The following is a 15,221-nucleotide window of genomic DNA, read 5'->3' as shown; positions in this document are numbered from 1 at the left end:
GTCATAGAACTGTTCATCACCTGAAACCTATATAATTTATTAACCAATGTCACCCCAATAAAGTCAATAAAAATATAAAAAGAAATACTTTCAGGTGCCCCAAAGAGGCTAAATCCTAGCTTTTGGAACAAACCTAACAACCTGAAATATGTCCACCACGTCCTCTGATTGCTTTGTGAGTGCTAGGGCCAGGGGTCCTCAAATTAACTTCAGCACAGACCTAACCCTGAGCCTACCCGGAGCAGGGCGTCCCAGGACAGAGCCAGCACGGTGCTCCCAGGGGCTACGGACGGAGCAGAGACCCACCTGGGCGGCCTGCTGCTGGCCTCTCTGTCTTTCCATCTTCTCCAGCGCCCGCTCCAGGGCTCCCATGTGTCTCAGGTGATCCTCCTGCTGGTCTCTCGCTTTAATTAATTCAATAGTTAGCTTTTTAATTTCATTCTGAAGTCTGTGAACCATATTTTCGAGTTGCACCTTGGAATTTCTCTCTTTAAAAATAACTTCCTTTAACCTAAAGCAGAAATAAGATGTGTGTATTACACATTAAAAAAGGTACCATCAAAGGTCACAGTCCAGAGGAAGATTTGAAGTATGCTCAAACTCCTACTAGGTTAAAAAAAAGGCTGAAAAACAGAGTAACATGCCTCTCTCTTATCCCTGAAACTGAGACAGTGCTGGAAGAAAAAGCATTCTACCTGAACTAACAGACCTTCACTCAACAGCAAAATTTTACTCACAACCTGCTTCAGGCACTGCACCTGGTACAGGCTGGGAGCCAGCAGGAGTCAGGCAGGCCAGAGCCTTCCAGGCCTCCCACTTGCCTCCCTCTGGTAGACTAGTCATCTGTCTGGCACCTCCAGCTGTGGGTCCCAAACATTGTGGCCTGAATTCTTTCTTTATGCCACAAGCTAATGACATATTAAACTTGCACTACAATTAGTTCAAATCAAACTAAAACCACATGCGCTATTCTGATCTCGTTACAGCTCGTTTAAACAATGGTGTCTGAACCTGACTACAAGTTCAGTGTTCCCTGTGTGTTGTCCTGGGTCCAATGTGGGCTCCCCTACCTGTCTGTGGTGAGCAGAGCCAGGCTGTGGATGTCCTCCTTCTCACTGGCGTGCTTGTGCAGCTCATCAATATAGTCCCTCAGCTTCTTTTCAGCCTGTTCCGCTTTCCATCTCTTCTCTCTCTCCTGGTCTAGCTGCTCAACAAGTATCTGAGAGAGGATAACAGCGTCTGTGACCTGGAAAAGTTACCTAACTCTCACCACCTCCGTTCTCTCATTTACGATATGGGAATAACAGCACCTCATCGAAGGGCAGGGGGGAGCACTAAGGAAATGGATGGAAGCAAAGAGCACAGGACAGCACCCGCTGTGGGTGCCTGCAGACCCCGCAGGATGTGTCCGCCGCCGCTGCTGTCCTAATGACAACTACTGTGATCGTTCTCGCTATTCAAGTCTCTGCCCTTGAGAATAAGAGGAGGAAACCAATACTATGAAAGGTGTGAAATAGTTTAAAAAGCAATTGTATTATTGGAAGAACAGTGCACATTACGATCAAAACCAGTACTTCACAAGTAAAATAGGCAAGTTAATAAAATGATAAATAAACCAGTGTACTAAAAATTCTTAACCCAAGAATGATTAAGGAAAATACTGAAGAATTTTTAAATCCTTAAATGCCTCTTACTATGGAATCCATGGGCCCAAAACTGGGTTTGGGAAGAGTCCCTGAAAACCCTGAATTTACACACATCTGTTGAGTGTGCATAAAAGTAGACTTCTCTGAGAAGACACACAGATGTCCTTAGATATTTAAAAGTGTCTGAGACCCAAAAGGAACCACTGCTAAAGAAATAAGAATTTGAAAATTTGGACCAGTTTCCTCCTCCACAAGTACTTAATACAGGTCTTCACTGAAATAAACACATAATTTCCATTCCTTTAAAAATTACAAAACTAGTAACATCACACAAAACCTGGAAACCAGAAAGGGAGATACAAACTAATTTCCATCACTCCAATAAGAATATACACAACCTTTTTTGCTTATAAAAACTTGCATCATTTTTTGGGGACCAATGTATTTAAAACTCAAAATGGTTCACATTCACTTCTGCTGAATCTCGTCAGTCTTACCAGGTAGGTGTTGTCCTCTGAGCAACGGTTGTCCACTTTAATTAGGTCAGTCTTCTGCTCTTCTGCTTCTTCTGATCTGTTAGAATTCACCAGAGATGACCTCACGTACAGTTCTTTAAAAAAAGGCTGTTTTATTTTACGATTACAACTGCAAATAAAACAGAAAATAGCCTGTGGAAATAGGCAGCATTTGTATTTTTCACAACAGAAAGGTGATCTGTTACAGACAACGGGATCCTTCTAAGTTTATATGAGTGTACAGACCAAATCAAAGCCAGCAAGGCGAGAAGTCACATCGCTGACTTTAGAAATGTAAAACTATTACCATGATCGCTTTAGGGTAGAAGCCGGCAGTATTAACCTGTGTGCCTATGTGAATTTCTAAAACTGAAACAAGTACCTTATAAAAGTGTTGCTGTTTTTATTGTGGTGCTTAATAGTCTGAATTGTTTTGGCATAATATGGGATTTTGGATCTCCGAGGAATTTTTCTATTACAATCTTTTTTGTTCCCATAGTCACTGTCAGATGTCATGTCTGTGTCTCTTTTCGGTAGCAGGTCTTTCTCAGGAACATTATCCATTAAAGAACTAGAAGTCTAGAACAGAGAAACCAACAAAGTTTGTTATAAAAGTTTGATTCGGTATAAAAGACTAAATTTGAAATCTCCTAATATATAATAACCTTTTATAAGATAAAGGGTTTATGAAGTGAGTATGTTTGGCATTAAATACAGGGACTCAGCCTCTGTTAAGGTCAAATGGGCTCCTGTGAGGTAACCCTCACGTAAAAACTATAAACTGGGAAAAACACAAATACAAACAACAAACAAACAATTTGGAGGCCTGAAAAGTGAACAGAAATAGGCTTTTTTTAGAGGGGAGTTTGTACGTGGGAAAATAACCAGATGGGGTGTTTCTGTTTGTGGTTTTAGCCTGAGAACATACCACAACAAGCACTATATAGTATAAAATGTGGATAGAAAAACCATGTTTGGGTTCTGAATAGTCAGAGGACAGCACAGAGATGGCAAAAAGTCCAGTAAAGACAAAAGTAAGCAGCCCCAAAGACAAAGTGAGAGTTTAAGTCAAAGCAACCTAAATGCTTGCTGCCATAGCATCGAGTTTCCACAACAGAGCACTCACAACACCAGAACAAAACCCAACAACACTCACCACAGGAAGAGCCAGGAAATATGACCTACACTGAGAGAAAAGGCCATTGAGTGGGACCTAACCCAGGAGAACCCAAATGCCCAAATAAGCAGACAAAAACTTTAAAACAGTGATCATAGCCGTGCTCAATGATATAAAAAAATATGCTTATCATGAATAAAGAGATAAATTCAGCAAATAGAAATTATTTTTTAAAAAGAGGCTGGCTTCACAGAAGAATGAGGTGACAAAAGAAAGAATAGTGAACTTGAAGAAGTACAGTAGAAATTATTCAATATAAAGAACACACAAGAAAAACGGTAGAATATTTAGAGTCTCAGGGAACTGTGGGACAATATCAAAAGATCAAGTGGAATTTGAATAAAGAGAGAAGAGAAAAAGTGGGACAGAAAAATATTTGAAGAAATAATGTCCACAATTTCCCTAAATGAGTAAGGACATAAATTTACAAATTTAAAATGCTTAGAGAAACAAACCTTAAGCAGGATATATATGAAGAAAACCATCCTTAAGCACAGTGTAGCCAAACTGGTGAAAACCCAGAGTAAATGTTAAGATAATTAAAGGGAGAAACAGACAAATCCACAATCATAGTTGGACATTTTAACACCTCACATACGGCTGATAAAATTGAAAAATACAATCAGTAAAGACACGAACCATGTGAAAATGCTACTGAGCACCCTGTCCTGATGTTACAGGTGTAAAACACACTTCCTGTCCTGCTCCAGTGCACAGTAACATCCATGAGGGGCTGTGCAGGGCGATAGGACAGGTCTCAGTACATTTAAAGGACAGAAATTACCTGGAATATATTCTCTGAGAAAAAGTAAATGAGACACTTTTAAATAATTCTTGGATGAAGAAAGAAATCACAACAGAAATTAGATAATATTCCTAGCTAAATAGTAATGAGAAGAAAATCTGTTACATGTGACTAAAGTAGTGCTTTAAAAGACCATTCATTGCTTTAAGTAATTACATAAATTAGAAGACATGTCTAAAGTAAAAAACCCTAATCACTTACATTAATAAGCTAGAAAATAAAGAATAAATTAAAAGTAAGTAGAAAAAAAAACAATAAAACGTAAAAATTGATATTGTGGAAAAAAGTAGATAAAACTAACAAAGTTGATCTCTATAGAAATCAATAAAGCCTTCAGCTAAATTGACCAAGACCCAAACAAAAAGTGTTGTCTTGGAATTATTAAAGATGGTGAATTCATTAGTAAGACCCTGCCAGTCCCAGGTGATTTCACTGGTAAACTCTACTAACCATTTAAGAAAAAAAAAAATTCCAGTCTCACAAATACTCTTAGAAAACAGGAGAAAACAGTCTCAACTCACATACACAGTCATCATTGATCGTAATGTTAAAACCAAAGACCCTAGAATACAGTATCTCTCATGAGCAAAGACATAAGAACCCCTATAAAGTACCAGCAAATTGAACCCAGGAATACAGAAAAGAGATAATATAGCATAGTTACTGAGGCTTATCCCAAGAATGCAATGTTTATCACCTAAAAATTAATCAATGTAATTCACCCTATTATATAAATAAAGAGGAAAACCATATGATCATGCCATTCAGTGCAAAAACATTTGATTAAAAAAAAGAATCCAACACCATCAGGAAACTCAGCAAACTGGGAACAGAAGTACACCTGATTTGATAAAGGACACCTCTGTACAAGGAGCGTCCCACTTCATGTGGCAAGATGCTCTGAAACCAGATAAGGCTCCCCTCACACTTCTCAGCACTGCCCTGGAGACCCCTGCTGTTGCAAGAAAGCAGAGTAACAGCAGAAAGGCCATCAAGAAGGAAAATGTCTCTATATAGGTGTTTCTGTAGAAAATCACCAGAAATATACAAAACAAGGACTAGAACAAATAAATCTAGCAAGGCCATAGGATACAAGTTATGTATGCAAAAATCAACCACATTTTTACATACAAGCAGCAATCCATAGGGACACAAAACAACAAAAGTTGTTCCATTTACGATCATGTCATGAAATAAAATTCTTAGGAACAAATTTAATAAAAGGTGTGCAAAACTTGTATGTTGAAAACTGCTGCTGAGAACAATGAAACAGATCTAAATAACAGTTCACGGGTTTAAGACTCAATATCAAGACATCATTTTTTAAGAAATAGGCAAGCTGATTCTAAAGCTTAAAGAAATTCAAAGAACCTATAATACCCAAAGTAATTTTGGAAAACACAAAAGGAAAAATTGAAAGAAAATACCAGCCATCAAAAATTACTATAAAGAAACAAAAACCAAAACAGGATGATTTTGGCACAGGATCAAAAAATACATGAAAAAAAACAGAGAAAAGGGACTAGAGCTAGATTCTATAATTTGTACAGTTATGTGATTTTCTGAGAGGCATCATAACCACCCAGTGGAGGAAGAGAAGCCTCTGCAACAAGCGGTGCTGGGAAGACCGAGTGCCCACACGGAGGGAGTGACCTCAGCCCTGCCTCCCACCACACACAGGCCTCGCTGCAAAAGGCAAAACTATCACTCTTTACGTAATAATGCAAGAGAATATCTCTGTGACTTGCAGATGCCCAACAGTTTGAAAATTTCCAGAAAGCAATAACCATAACAGTAAAAAATGATAAATGGGATTTCATCAAAATAAATGAACATGCAATCCACAACTTGGGAGAAAATATTCACAAATATTTGGCAAATATCTAACATTAGAATTCAGGACATATAATAATTTTTAAAACCCAGTAACAGACTAACAACTTAATAAAAATATAGGCAAAAAATGTGAGTAATCACTTCACAAAAGATTTATGAATACTCAATAAGCCCATGAAAAAGTGCTCAACATTGAGGAATAGTGACAGGCAAATTAAAGTCACCATACCAGAATGGCTAACACAAGTCAGTGCCGACCCACACTGGACAGTCATCGTGCACTGCTGGTGGGACTGAAATGCACCGATCATGCTGAGAAAGCAAGCTCTGGTATTTCCTATGCAACTAAACACACACCTGCCCTCCAGTCCAGAAATTCCACTTCTAGCTGTTTACTGAAGAATAATAAAGATCACAAAAAGACTTGTGCAATATGGTCATGAACCTGGAAATAGCCAGTGGAAGGAACCAAAAGAGAATAATGAAAAAGGAACTCTGGTATTTTCATATAATAGACCACTACATAGCAACAAAAACAAACTAGGGATAGATATAACCCATGCACTGATTTCAAGGTCACCAGGTTGAAGTTCAGTTCTGTCTTACTAACATGGGGCTCTGAGATAACTCCCAAGACTCTTTTCCAGGTAACAAGAACAGAGACATATTAGTTCCTACCTACCTGACTGGGTTTAGTGAGAATGGTGTGAAGCTGAAATCTAGGCTCTGACACCAGTTGAAGAGCCGACTGTTAGGGAAGACAGAGATGAACCCGAGGAAGTGGAGGTGTCGACGAGCTCATGGATGAGAGCCCCGGCTCTATCACTAGCCCTGCCTGAGCCCACAGAAAAGGAATCTGGGCTCTCTGGGACGCAGAGCCCTGGCACCTGTTACTCACTCACCTAAGGCAGGCTCGCTTATCTAGCATCGTGAAACCAGAGCAGGGTTATTAAAACCCACCAGACCATAAATGTCCCATAAGCATTCTTGGCTTCCACCCAGACCCCACTCTCAGGAGAAAAAAATTGAGTATCAAAATTAAAAATGTTGAGGTCTAACACACGTGACTAACTGGCCTACCCACAACCTTTCTGCCCACCTTCCAGGTAGGGGATAAAGTGGTAACAGTTGCACCCGGGAGGGGCGGGGTCAGGACAACACCTGCCTGCAGGTTAGAACAGGGCTGCAGTGTGTGTTGAGACCTGAGCAGCAGTAAATTCTAGCAACTGCAGTTTATCCATATGGTCAAAGATGCTAAAAACCAGGGTAAGAGGTAGAAAGAATGAGTATCTCAGGGAAGCAGAGACTAATTTGGGGAAGGTCAATTGTAAACAGAAGTTGAAACAGGAACTATATAAATTAACTTGAATTCAACTGAGTTCCAGAAGTGGTTCTGACCATCGAACAACTGAAGAGAAGACAGGAAAGGTCGAACATGACTCACAATCCCTAATGAGTCCAAAGGGTTTTGTTTCCTCAGTTTGAAATAACAGGTGGGCTGATGGGAATAAGGTGAAGTACAACAGAAATCACAACTGGAGGCTTGAGAGAGATGAAAAGGAAACAAGGGAAAGAGGTGTCACCCTTCCCACCACTGCCCTGAAAAAGACAGGGTTACACGCACACATGGACGCAGTGGAGGTGCTGCTTCTCACTGTCTGCTTGCATCCAATTTTACTACCGTTTCTTCAACAAACACATTACTTAGAAAAATAGGAAACATAGTTACTTCATTGATAAGCTGTAAAAACTGATCATCTAATTTCTGGAGTTTCATCTCATTCTGAAAATCGCTTTCATGATTAACCTTCTCTGGCTCAGAAGACGGACACATAGGCATAAAGGTCGGCAAACCCACGTCAGTTGGTGTGTGGGCAAACTTATCCAGGGGAGCCATCTCATCCACGGGCGCTGTCATCACAGGCATATTGTCAATGATCTAGGACAGACACAACCCATATCCTTACCACGTGCACTTATTAATTCAAAGCTGAAGGTATCTTTATATTAGGGGGGGAAAAACAATACTATACCTCATCCTCACTTATATTTAGGGGAGAATCGGACGAAACTAAATTATCTAAAAGACCTTCAAAGCACTGCAGACTCAAGGAATTTATGTCTGATGGATTCACTGGCTCACCAAATATGTTCTTGCAATCTAGCATTCGAAGCTGCGGCAAGGTCTGGAGCATGACGGCTCTGTACCCTTGGAAATAAACCATTCAGAATGAAATGCATGCACTCAAGAAAGGTCATTGCTTCTAAAATCAACAGATCCACCAACTACCAGATATATCACCTACGGCTGTATCGTGTTATACAATAAGAATATATTTCAATTAGATAATTTTATTTTGAGGCATTCACTTATCAAACATAAAACTGTCTAAATAGAATTACTAATTTATTCACTTTGTGTTCTTTTAACAATTTAGTTTAAATTACTTATCTGCTATTATGTTTTCCAAAATAGGTCAGAAGTTGTAAAGTTTAAGACAGACAAAAGCAGGTTACAGCAATGTTGCTTTCAGCATTGTTCCAAAAAGCATTACGAGTTGATCCTACCTGGCATGCGACAGACAGGATTGTCCTTCCCATCTTTTTCCAGAACAAGGTTAGTGAGGAAGTGCAAGCCCACCACGCACTGCAGTAAGTGGTGGATGCTGTCTATGCAGTTACTGTGCAGGTCAATGCACCTCAGCTTGTATTTGATTCCATGAAGGGGCATCAAACCTGCAAGACGAAAAGCCTGCTGACGCCAAAACAACTTCCCGACAGCTCACTGAACACTTACATAGATTCTGTTTCGAGAGGCAAAGGAGCCGCAAGAGCAAGGACTCACTAAGAAAGCTGTGTCTCATGAAGAGGGTTCAGCGAAGTCAGCTGCTGTTTTGAAGAACAGAGGATCCTGGCATCTCGAATGGGCCTCCCCAGGCCATGCTGGTATTCACAGAAGAGCATAACAATGGCTCTTCAATTGTTGGTTTGAGCAATAAAATACAAACAGCACATCTGATTGCGTTCCCTGGTAGAACCTGTGGCTCCAGCTTATCTTGGGGAGGCAATGTCAAGAACCCCACCTTAGCAGGCAGTGTCTGACTGGGCTCAGCCGCGGTGCCCTGGGGCCTCGCACCCCACCCTGCACCCCTGCAGCACTGGCTGCTCGCTTGCCTGCCTCAGAACCTGCTTCTGAGTGGAGCCTGCTGAGCAGAGCAGCGCCTGGCACTGAGGACCTTGACTGGCAGAGGCTCCCACAGTGCTGGAGAGGGGAAGCTGTCAATGGAAGAGTGCGCAGTCTCTCTTCTTTTGGAAGGGCCATTCTGAGGTGCAGCCTACAGCGTAAAGGTCCTGTTCCATGTCACTGGGTGTCCCCTTAGTGTCCGTTCTCCAGCCATAAGTTCTCCAAGACCTCCCGCAGTTTTAGGCTGCAGATACCATCACAGTGCTAGATCTCCAGCTCCAACCCAACCACACGTGCATGCATGCACACACGCGCAGGCATGCACATGAGTCTAGCAAGGTTTTCCAATTTTTAACAGAATCCTTGTTTCTCGTCCTCTAATCTCTACGTGTCCTCCCCAATGTCCCACATCAGGAAGTAGTGCTGTCATCAGTGTTCATTAGCTTGGATTCCTTTCTCCTCCATTCCCTCATCTCACTCATCAGCAAGTCCTATGACCTCTATCTGCAAAACACACCCGCCTCCACTGTCTCCACCCTCGTCCAAGGTCCAAGCCCCCATCATCTCTCCTCTATGCTACCAGAGCAGCTCCCGGTGGGATGCCTGACTTCCACCTAAAATCCATTCTTCCTCACTCAGCAGCCAAAGTGATCCTTTCAACACACACATTGCTTGTTTAAAGCCCTCCAATGCCTTCCTACTGCACCGACGACATGCCAATACACCTTTGGCCTACTTCCTCCCCTCTCTTCTTGCAGGTGAGCCCTGCACTCCTCACTCCTGAAGGCCTCCCTTCCTTCCCTCTGATCCTGTCCTGGCAAGCTTGAGGGAACACAGTGTCTCTGCACGTGCTATCGTGTAAACTGCCTTATCATTGAGGTGCTTCTGAACAAGTAAGACTACCAGAATTATCTATCATCTGAGAATTATCTATTAGAACTTCTGGGGTGCCTACTGCGTTTTCTTCATATTTTTCCTCATTCTCTAGTAGTCACTAAAATTCTCCTTTTAGGTGTGGAGTTCTATATGCTTTGACCAACACAGTTGTTTAACTACTGCTGTGATTGAGAAGTAGGACATTTCCACTGTCCCAATCAGTGTACTCCATGTTGTCAATTTTCTCTCCCCATCTTCAAGCTCAGGCAACTAAAGATCTGATTTCTGCCACTGTAGCTCTGCCTTTGTCAGGAAGTCACATAAATGGATTGATACATGTAGTCTTCTGTGTCTTTCACTCAGCACAATTCTTTTTAGTCTTATCCACATTGCTGCATGTATCAATAATAGTTCATTCCTTTTTATTGCCAAGTAGTATTCCCTTGTGTGGATGTATCACAATTTTATCTGTTTACCAGGTGACGGTCAGTGGATGGTTTCCAGTTTTTGGAGGTTATAAATAATCATAAAAACATGATTATATGAAAAGCTAAAAGTCATATAAACGTTCATGCACAGGTCTTTCGCTAGACATGTTTTCATTTCTTAGGTAGCATAGGGTAGAACCACATGATATCGTAAATGTATACTTAACATTCTAGAAACATTCAACCTGTCTTCCAAAGTACTTGTAGTGTTTTCAATTCTACCAGTAACATATGTAAGTTCTAGCTGCATCACAACTATTCTAGTAGGTGTGAAGTGAAGTGGGTCTCACTTGGTTTTAATATACATTTCTTTAGATGCTAAACATTTTTTTTTCATGTGCTTACTTGCCATTTGGAAATTCTCTTGGGAAAGCATCTACTCAAATATTTTGCCTATTTTGGGAGGCTGAGAAAATCTTATTTTTCTTCCTACTACTATGTAAGCCCTATAATAAGAACTTTATCTGTTCAATATGGTGATCTTTAATAAATATTTGTTAAGTAAGTGAACTATCTTATCCCAGACTCATTTTTCAGCTATGGAAATTGCATCCAAAAACAAAAGACTCTGCTCAACAGCACACGGCAGTTGACCTATAGCCAACACTCAATCCTAAAACTTTCACTTCTTTGGGGGAAATGTTTAAAAAATAGAAATTCTGCTGCTGCCTCAGCTTAAGGGCAGGAATTCGACTGCTTCATTTTTTGTATGTTAAACACCTGGTATAGGGTAGTATTTTTCTAGTAGGGGAGAAAAACAAATGAACAAGCTGTTTCAAATACTGACAAAGATTATGATGATAATTAGAGAAATTGTTAGTTCTAACCAATAATTCAAAGATTATGAAACTTGGTTCCTTTTATCAGCTTATCACTTTAATGAGTTATAAAGTAGGTAACAATTTTAAACCTTCTTAGACATGCTAAAGTAAAAAAGAAAGAGGTACATATTTGATACTCATTTGCCATAGCCTTTGGGATGCTATACATACACTGTCCAATATGGTAAGACGACCACAGGTAGCTTTGTAATTTTTTTTTTTTTCTGTATTTTCCTGAAGCCGGAAACGGGGAGAGACAGTCAGACAGACTCCTGCATGCACCCGACCAGGATCCACACGGCACACCCACCAGGGGGCGATGCTCTGCCCCTCCAGGGCGTCGCTCTGTTGAGACCAGAGCCACTCTAGCGCCTGGGGCAGAGGCCAAGGAGCCATCCCCAGTGCCCGGGCCATCCTTACTCCAATGGAGCCTTGGCTGCGGGAGGGGAAGAGAGAGACAGAGAGGAAGGAGAGGGGGAGGGGTGGAGAAGCAGATGGGCGCTTCTCCTGTGTGCCCTGGCCGGGAATCGAACCCGGGACCTCTGCACGCCAGGCCGACGCTCTACCACTGAGCCAACCGGCCAGGGCCTAGCTTTGTAATTTTAAGTTAAAATTTTATTAAAATTAAACAAAATGACAAATTCAGTTTCTCAGTGCACTAGGCACATCTCACGTTCGCAGAGGCCACACCTGGCTACTGGGAGCCGTCCCGATGGCACGGGTGCAGAATACTTTAATCACTGAAGCATCCTATTGGAACTCTTCCTCTCTGTGCAACAATATACTCACTGATTATCTAAAATTAAAGTATTATTTCTCCCAAAGTAGGTCTTACCTATACAAGTTTGTTCTGTTACGGATCACCCTACTTTTTATTCCTATCTTAAATGCAGCTGTCGCTTTGGCACCAATAGATTCTCCAGATAAATTTTTTTGGTCAAAAATTGGATTATTAATTTTTCTGACATGCTGAGCTCAGTGTAACTCACCACATATGGCAAACAATCAGCATTATAAAAAATCAAGCAAATCCACTTACCACTAAGATCATTTATGTGGTTATAAGATAAATTCAGTCTGGTCAGATTAATTAGTGTTTCAAGTCCTAAAATAAAATAAAACAAAGCTTTTACAAGATTCAAACAATCAATTAATTAGAGCTATAAAGTACTACACTGCTACTTCAGACTGTTTTAAAGCAAATATACAGTCTGAAAATAAGTAACAGTGAAATCAATTTCATTTTATAAAAATACTTTAAAAAGATGGATAAATTTTCTAGAAGAAAATTTTTATTTAATAAATTTTAGGGTCAGTTTTCAAAAGTTTAGTATTTATCTCATTCTTTTGGGAAGAAAAAAAGGACCTAAATTATCTTCTTTATTCAAGGCATTATGTGAGAAATACAGACCTTCTATTTTTGTGATCAAATTACAGGATAGATTCAAAGTGCACAGTTTTGTCAGTTTGCTAAGCCCTTCAATGTGACTTATTTGATTAGATGACAGATCTAAATGTTGTAAATTCCAAACATGATCAATAGCTTCGATCTTTGAGATGTTGTTGCAATGCAGATTGATGGCATGGAGAGTTGACTCTAAGGATAACTCTGATATGCTGTAAAAGAAAGTATGTATTATTAAGCACTAGTAAAATGGATTTTGAAATCATGACCAAATAACAAAAATTAACCCAATAGCCTGTAGGTAAGTGTGAGCTCTACTCATTCTATAGTGAAATCCTTCTTACATCTAGTGGCCTTGAAATGCTTCATAAGGTAGAGGGACTCTTACCACGAATCAGCATTTTGAACATTTTACATAAACAAGAAACCCACTCAGGAGAGGCAAGTGACCCTGGGCATTTCCAGCCACTATATGCAAAATCACCAGGACACAGCAAAGGCAGTCAGTACAGAGGCCCAGGGATCCTAATGCTCCAGCTCAAATCTGCACTCTACCACTTTTTTTGCTGTTACCCCAAATAAATGAGTTAATCTCTCTACGTTTCTGTTTCCTCATCTCATTCAACAGCCATATTCAAACAGTAGGTATCACCAGAAAACTGAAGTCTACAGAAATTACGGTAAATATTGATAACTTGTCCCGGTCCTTGTAGTTATTACCTGAGCTGGTACAAACCCAGATCTGACTTTGGAGTTCATAACCTTACTTTCTTCTTCATTGTCTGTCAATGGCTACTTAACCCAGAACATGGTTGATTTAAAAAGAAACCACTGGCTACTGATGTTTCTAGGGAAAAAGTGCCTGTCTTCCCTCCCTGACATTTGAAGTGCACCTCCCCTAAGTGGAACTCATCTCTTCAATTTCTCAATTAATTACTGTCTTTTAAATGGGAACCTCTCTGAGAACAGTAGTTCCAGAAATACAGGTAATGTGTATGATTCAGAGGAGCTGGATGGAAGAACAGTGGGACACTGGGACACACAATCCCAGGAGGAAAAGATGTAGCATTTCTACATTTGAAATTAGCAATCTCTACAGGTAGGTATGTTTGAGATATTTCCAAATTCTTTACCTTCTGTCATTTACTGAGCTATTGTTTAGTCCAGACCTTATGCCATACACATGCTGCTAATGACAACCATTTATGTTCTGAAACATTTCTACTTCTGTCAATTAATGTGCTGATCACGTGGCACAGCAGAAGCAACACACAACGAAATCAGCCAGAAATGAGTTTGGATTCTCACTCAATCGCTCATCACCTGCGTGAAACTGGGAAAGTTGTTTACATCCTCTGAGTCGCAGATCTGCCACTTGCGAAATTACCAGCTTGCAGAGCTGCTGTGAGGATGGGTGATGACAGGTGTAACAAGCACACAGAGGGAGTATTCGGTAAATGACAGCTACCGTTACGAATAAATATTCCCTTGAAAAACCATCTTCCAGGGGTCCTCTGGCCAACCAGAGAGTCGGTGGGGAACAGGGGAAACGGAGCTGACGCGGGGCAGGGGCCAGGTGCGCCCGCACACGTGTGGGCTGCTTACACGAGGGAAGCGGGAACCTCAGGACAGCGAAGCTTTGTTTCTGCAAAAAGTACATAAACGCCCGCACCGCGGGGACTTGCCAAGATCAGGCTGCACCCGGGACCGGGAGACGGGGACCCAGAGGAGTGTGGCGAAGAACGGGGCGTCCGGGGACGGAGGGAAGGAAAGCTGGCTCGCGCACCCCGCACCTCCGCGGGCAGTTTCGGGGCGCGTCTCAGGGAAATCGCCCGCAGCCCCGACCCCGGAGCGCCCTTCACCTCCGCAGGCCTTTGTCCATGCAGCACAGGTCCCCGTAGCTGCTGTCGCAGTCCTCATTCTCAACTTCCTCCTCCACCGGCGCCTCCATGGACACGGAGCTGGGTCTCAACCGGCGCCCGGCGCTGGGTCCGCCCGCCAGGAACACACCTCCCGGTGAGCGGACGTGCGACCTGACAGGGAGGGCCGGGGCTCCCCCCAACCGACGGCTGCTCCTTCCCGCCCGGCCGCGCCGCAACGCCGGAAGTGGCGGCCTCCGCGCCGGGACCTTCCCTGCCTTTTACGGCATCCGTGGCGCAAGGCCAGGCACTTGCCGTAAAGAGCAGCTTCTGGTGAGAGGTGTGAGAAATAATGGGTTCTGCCCGTGGGCACTCCGTGTCATTTTTTTGCGTGGCAGACACAGACTCCTGAATGCCGTTTCACAGCAGCTAGGCTTTACAGACCTATAGTCTTACGCACAAGCTGCTCCCCACCGGCCATGGCTGGGCCGCGTCGGCGGTGCCTCCCACTGCCCGCCGGCCTCTGCCGTGGTGCCTGGGGAGCCTAGGGCGTCCCAGAGCTCCCGCAGGTCGCCCCGCGGCCGGGAGAGCTAATGAGACAGTGGTGGT

General features: G+C 42.2%; 1 protein-coding gene across 3 annotated transcripts in view; it reads right to left on the bottom strand.

Moving 5' to 3' along the window:
- LRRCC1 (leucine rich repeat and coiled-coil centrosomal protein 1) overlaps nucleotides 1-14,865 on the bottom strand; it is a 28,269-nt gene extending 13,404 nt beyond the window's left edge. Inside the window, exons 1-10 of one of the 3 annotated variants that reach the window (XM_066266419.1) lie at nucleotides 14,616-14,865; nucleotides 12,760-12,965; nucleotides 12,388-12,453; nucleotides 8,548-8,715; nucleotides 8,013-8,188; nucleotides 7,709-7,918; nucleotides 2,544-2,740; nucleotides 2,144-2,219; nucleotides 1,071-1,219; nucleotides 307-511 (exon numbers count right to left, since the gene is read on the bottom strand). In XM_066266419.1, coding sequence (XP_066122516.1) covers nucleotides 307-511; nucleotides 1,071-1,219; nucleotides 2,144-2,219; nucleotides 2,544-2,740; nucleotides 7,709-7,918; nucleotides 8,013-8,188; nucleotides 8,548-8,715; nucleotides 12,388-12,453; nucleotides 12,760-12,965; nucleotides 14,616-14,704 — 1,542 coding nt within the window. In that variant the 5' untranslated portion in view covers nucleotides 14,705-14,865. Of the gene's footprint in view, nucleotides 1-306; nucleotides 512-1,070; nucleotides 1,220-2,143; nucleotides 2,292-2,543; nucleotides 2,741-7,708; nucleotides 7,919-8,012; nucleotides 8,189-8,547; nucleotides 8,716-12,387; nucleotides 12,454-12,759; nucleotides 12,966-14,615 lie in introns of those variants that run through there. The other 2 variants (XM_066266418.1, XM_066266420.1) reach the window with 2 other exon arrangements.
- Between the last annotated feature and the right edge of the window lie 356 nt (nucleotides 14,866-15,221).

Source organism: Saccopteryx bilineata, chromosome 3 (assembly GCF_036850765.1).
Source record: "Saccopteryx bilineata isolate mSacBil1 chromosome 3, mSacBil1_pri_phased_curated, whole genome shotgun sequence".
Lineage (NCBI taxonomy): Eukaryota > Metazoa > Chordata > Mammalia > Chiroptera > Emballonuridae > Saccopteryx > Saccopteryx bilineata.
Note: the sequence above shows the minus strand (reverse complement) of the source record. Positions and strands in the feature narration are given on the sequence as shown.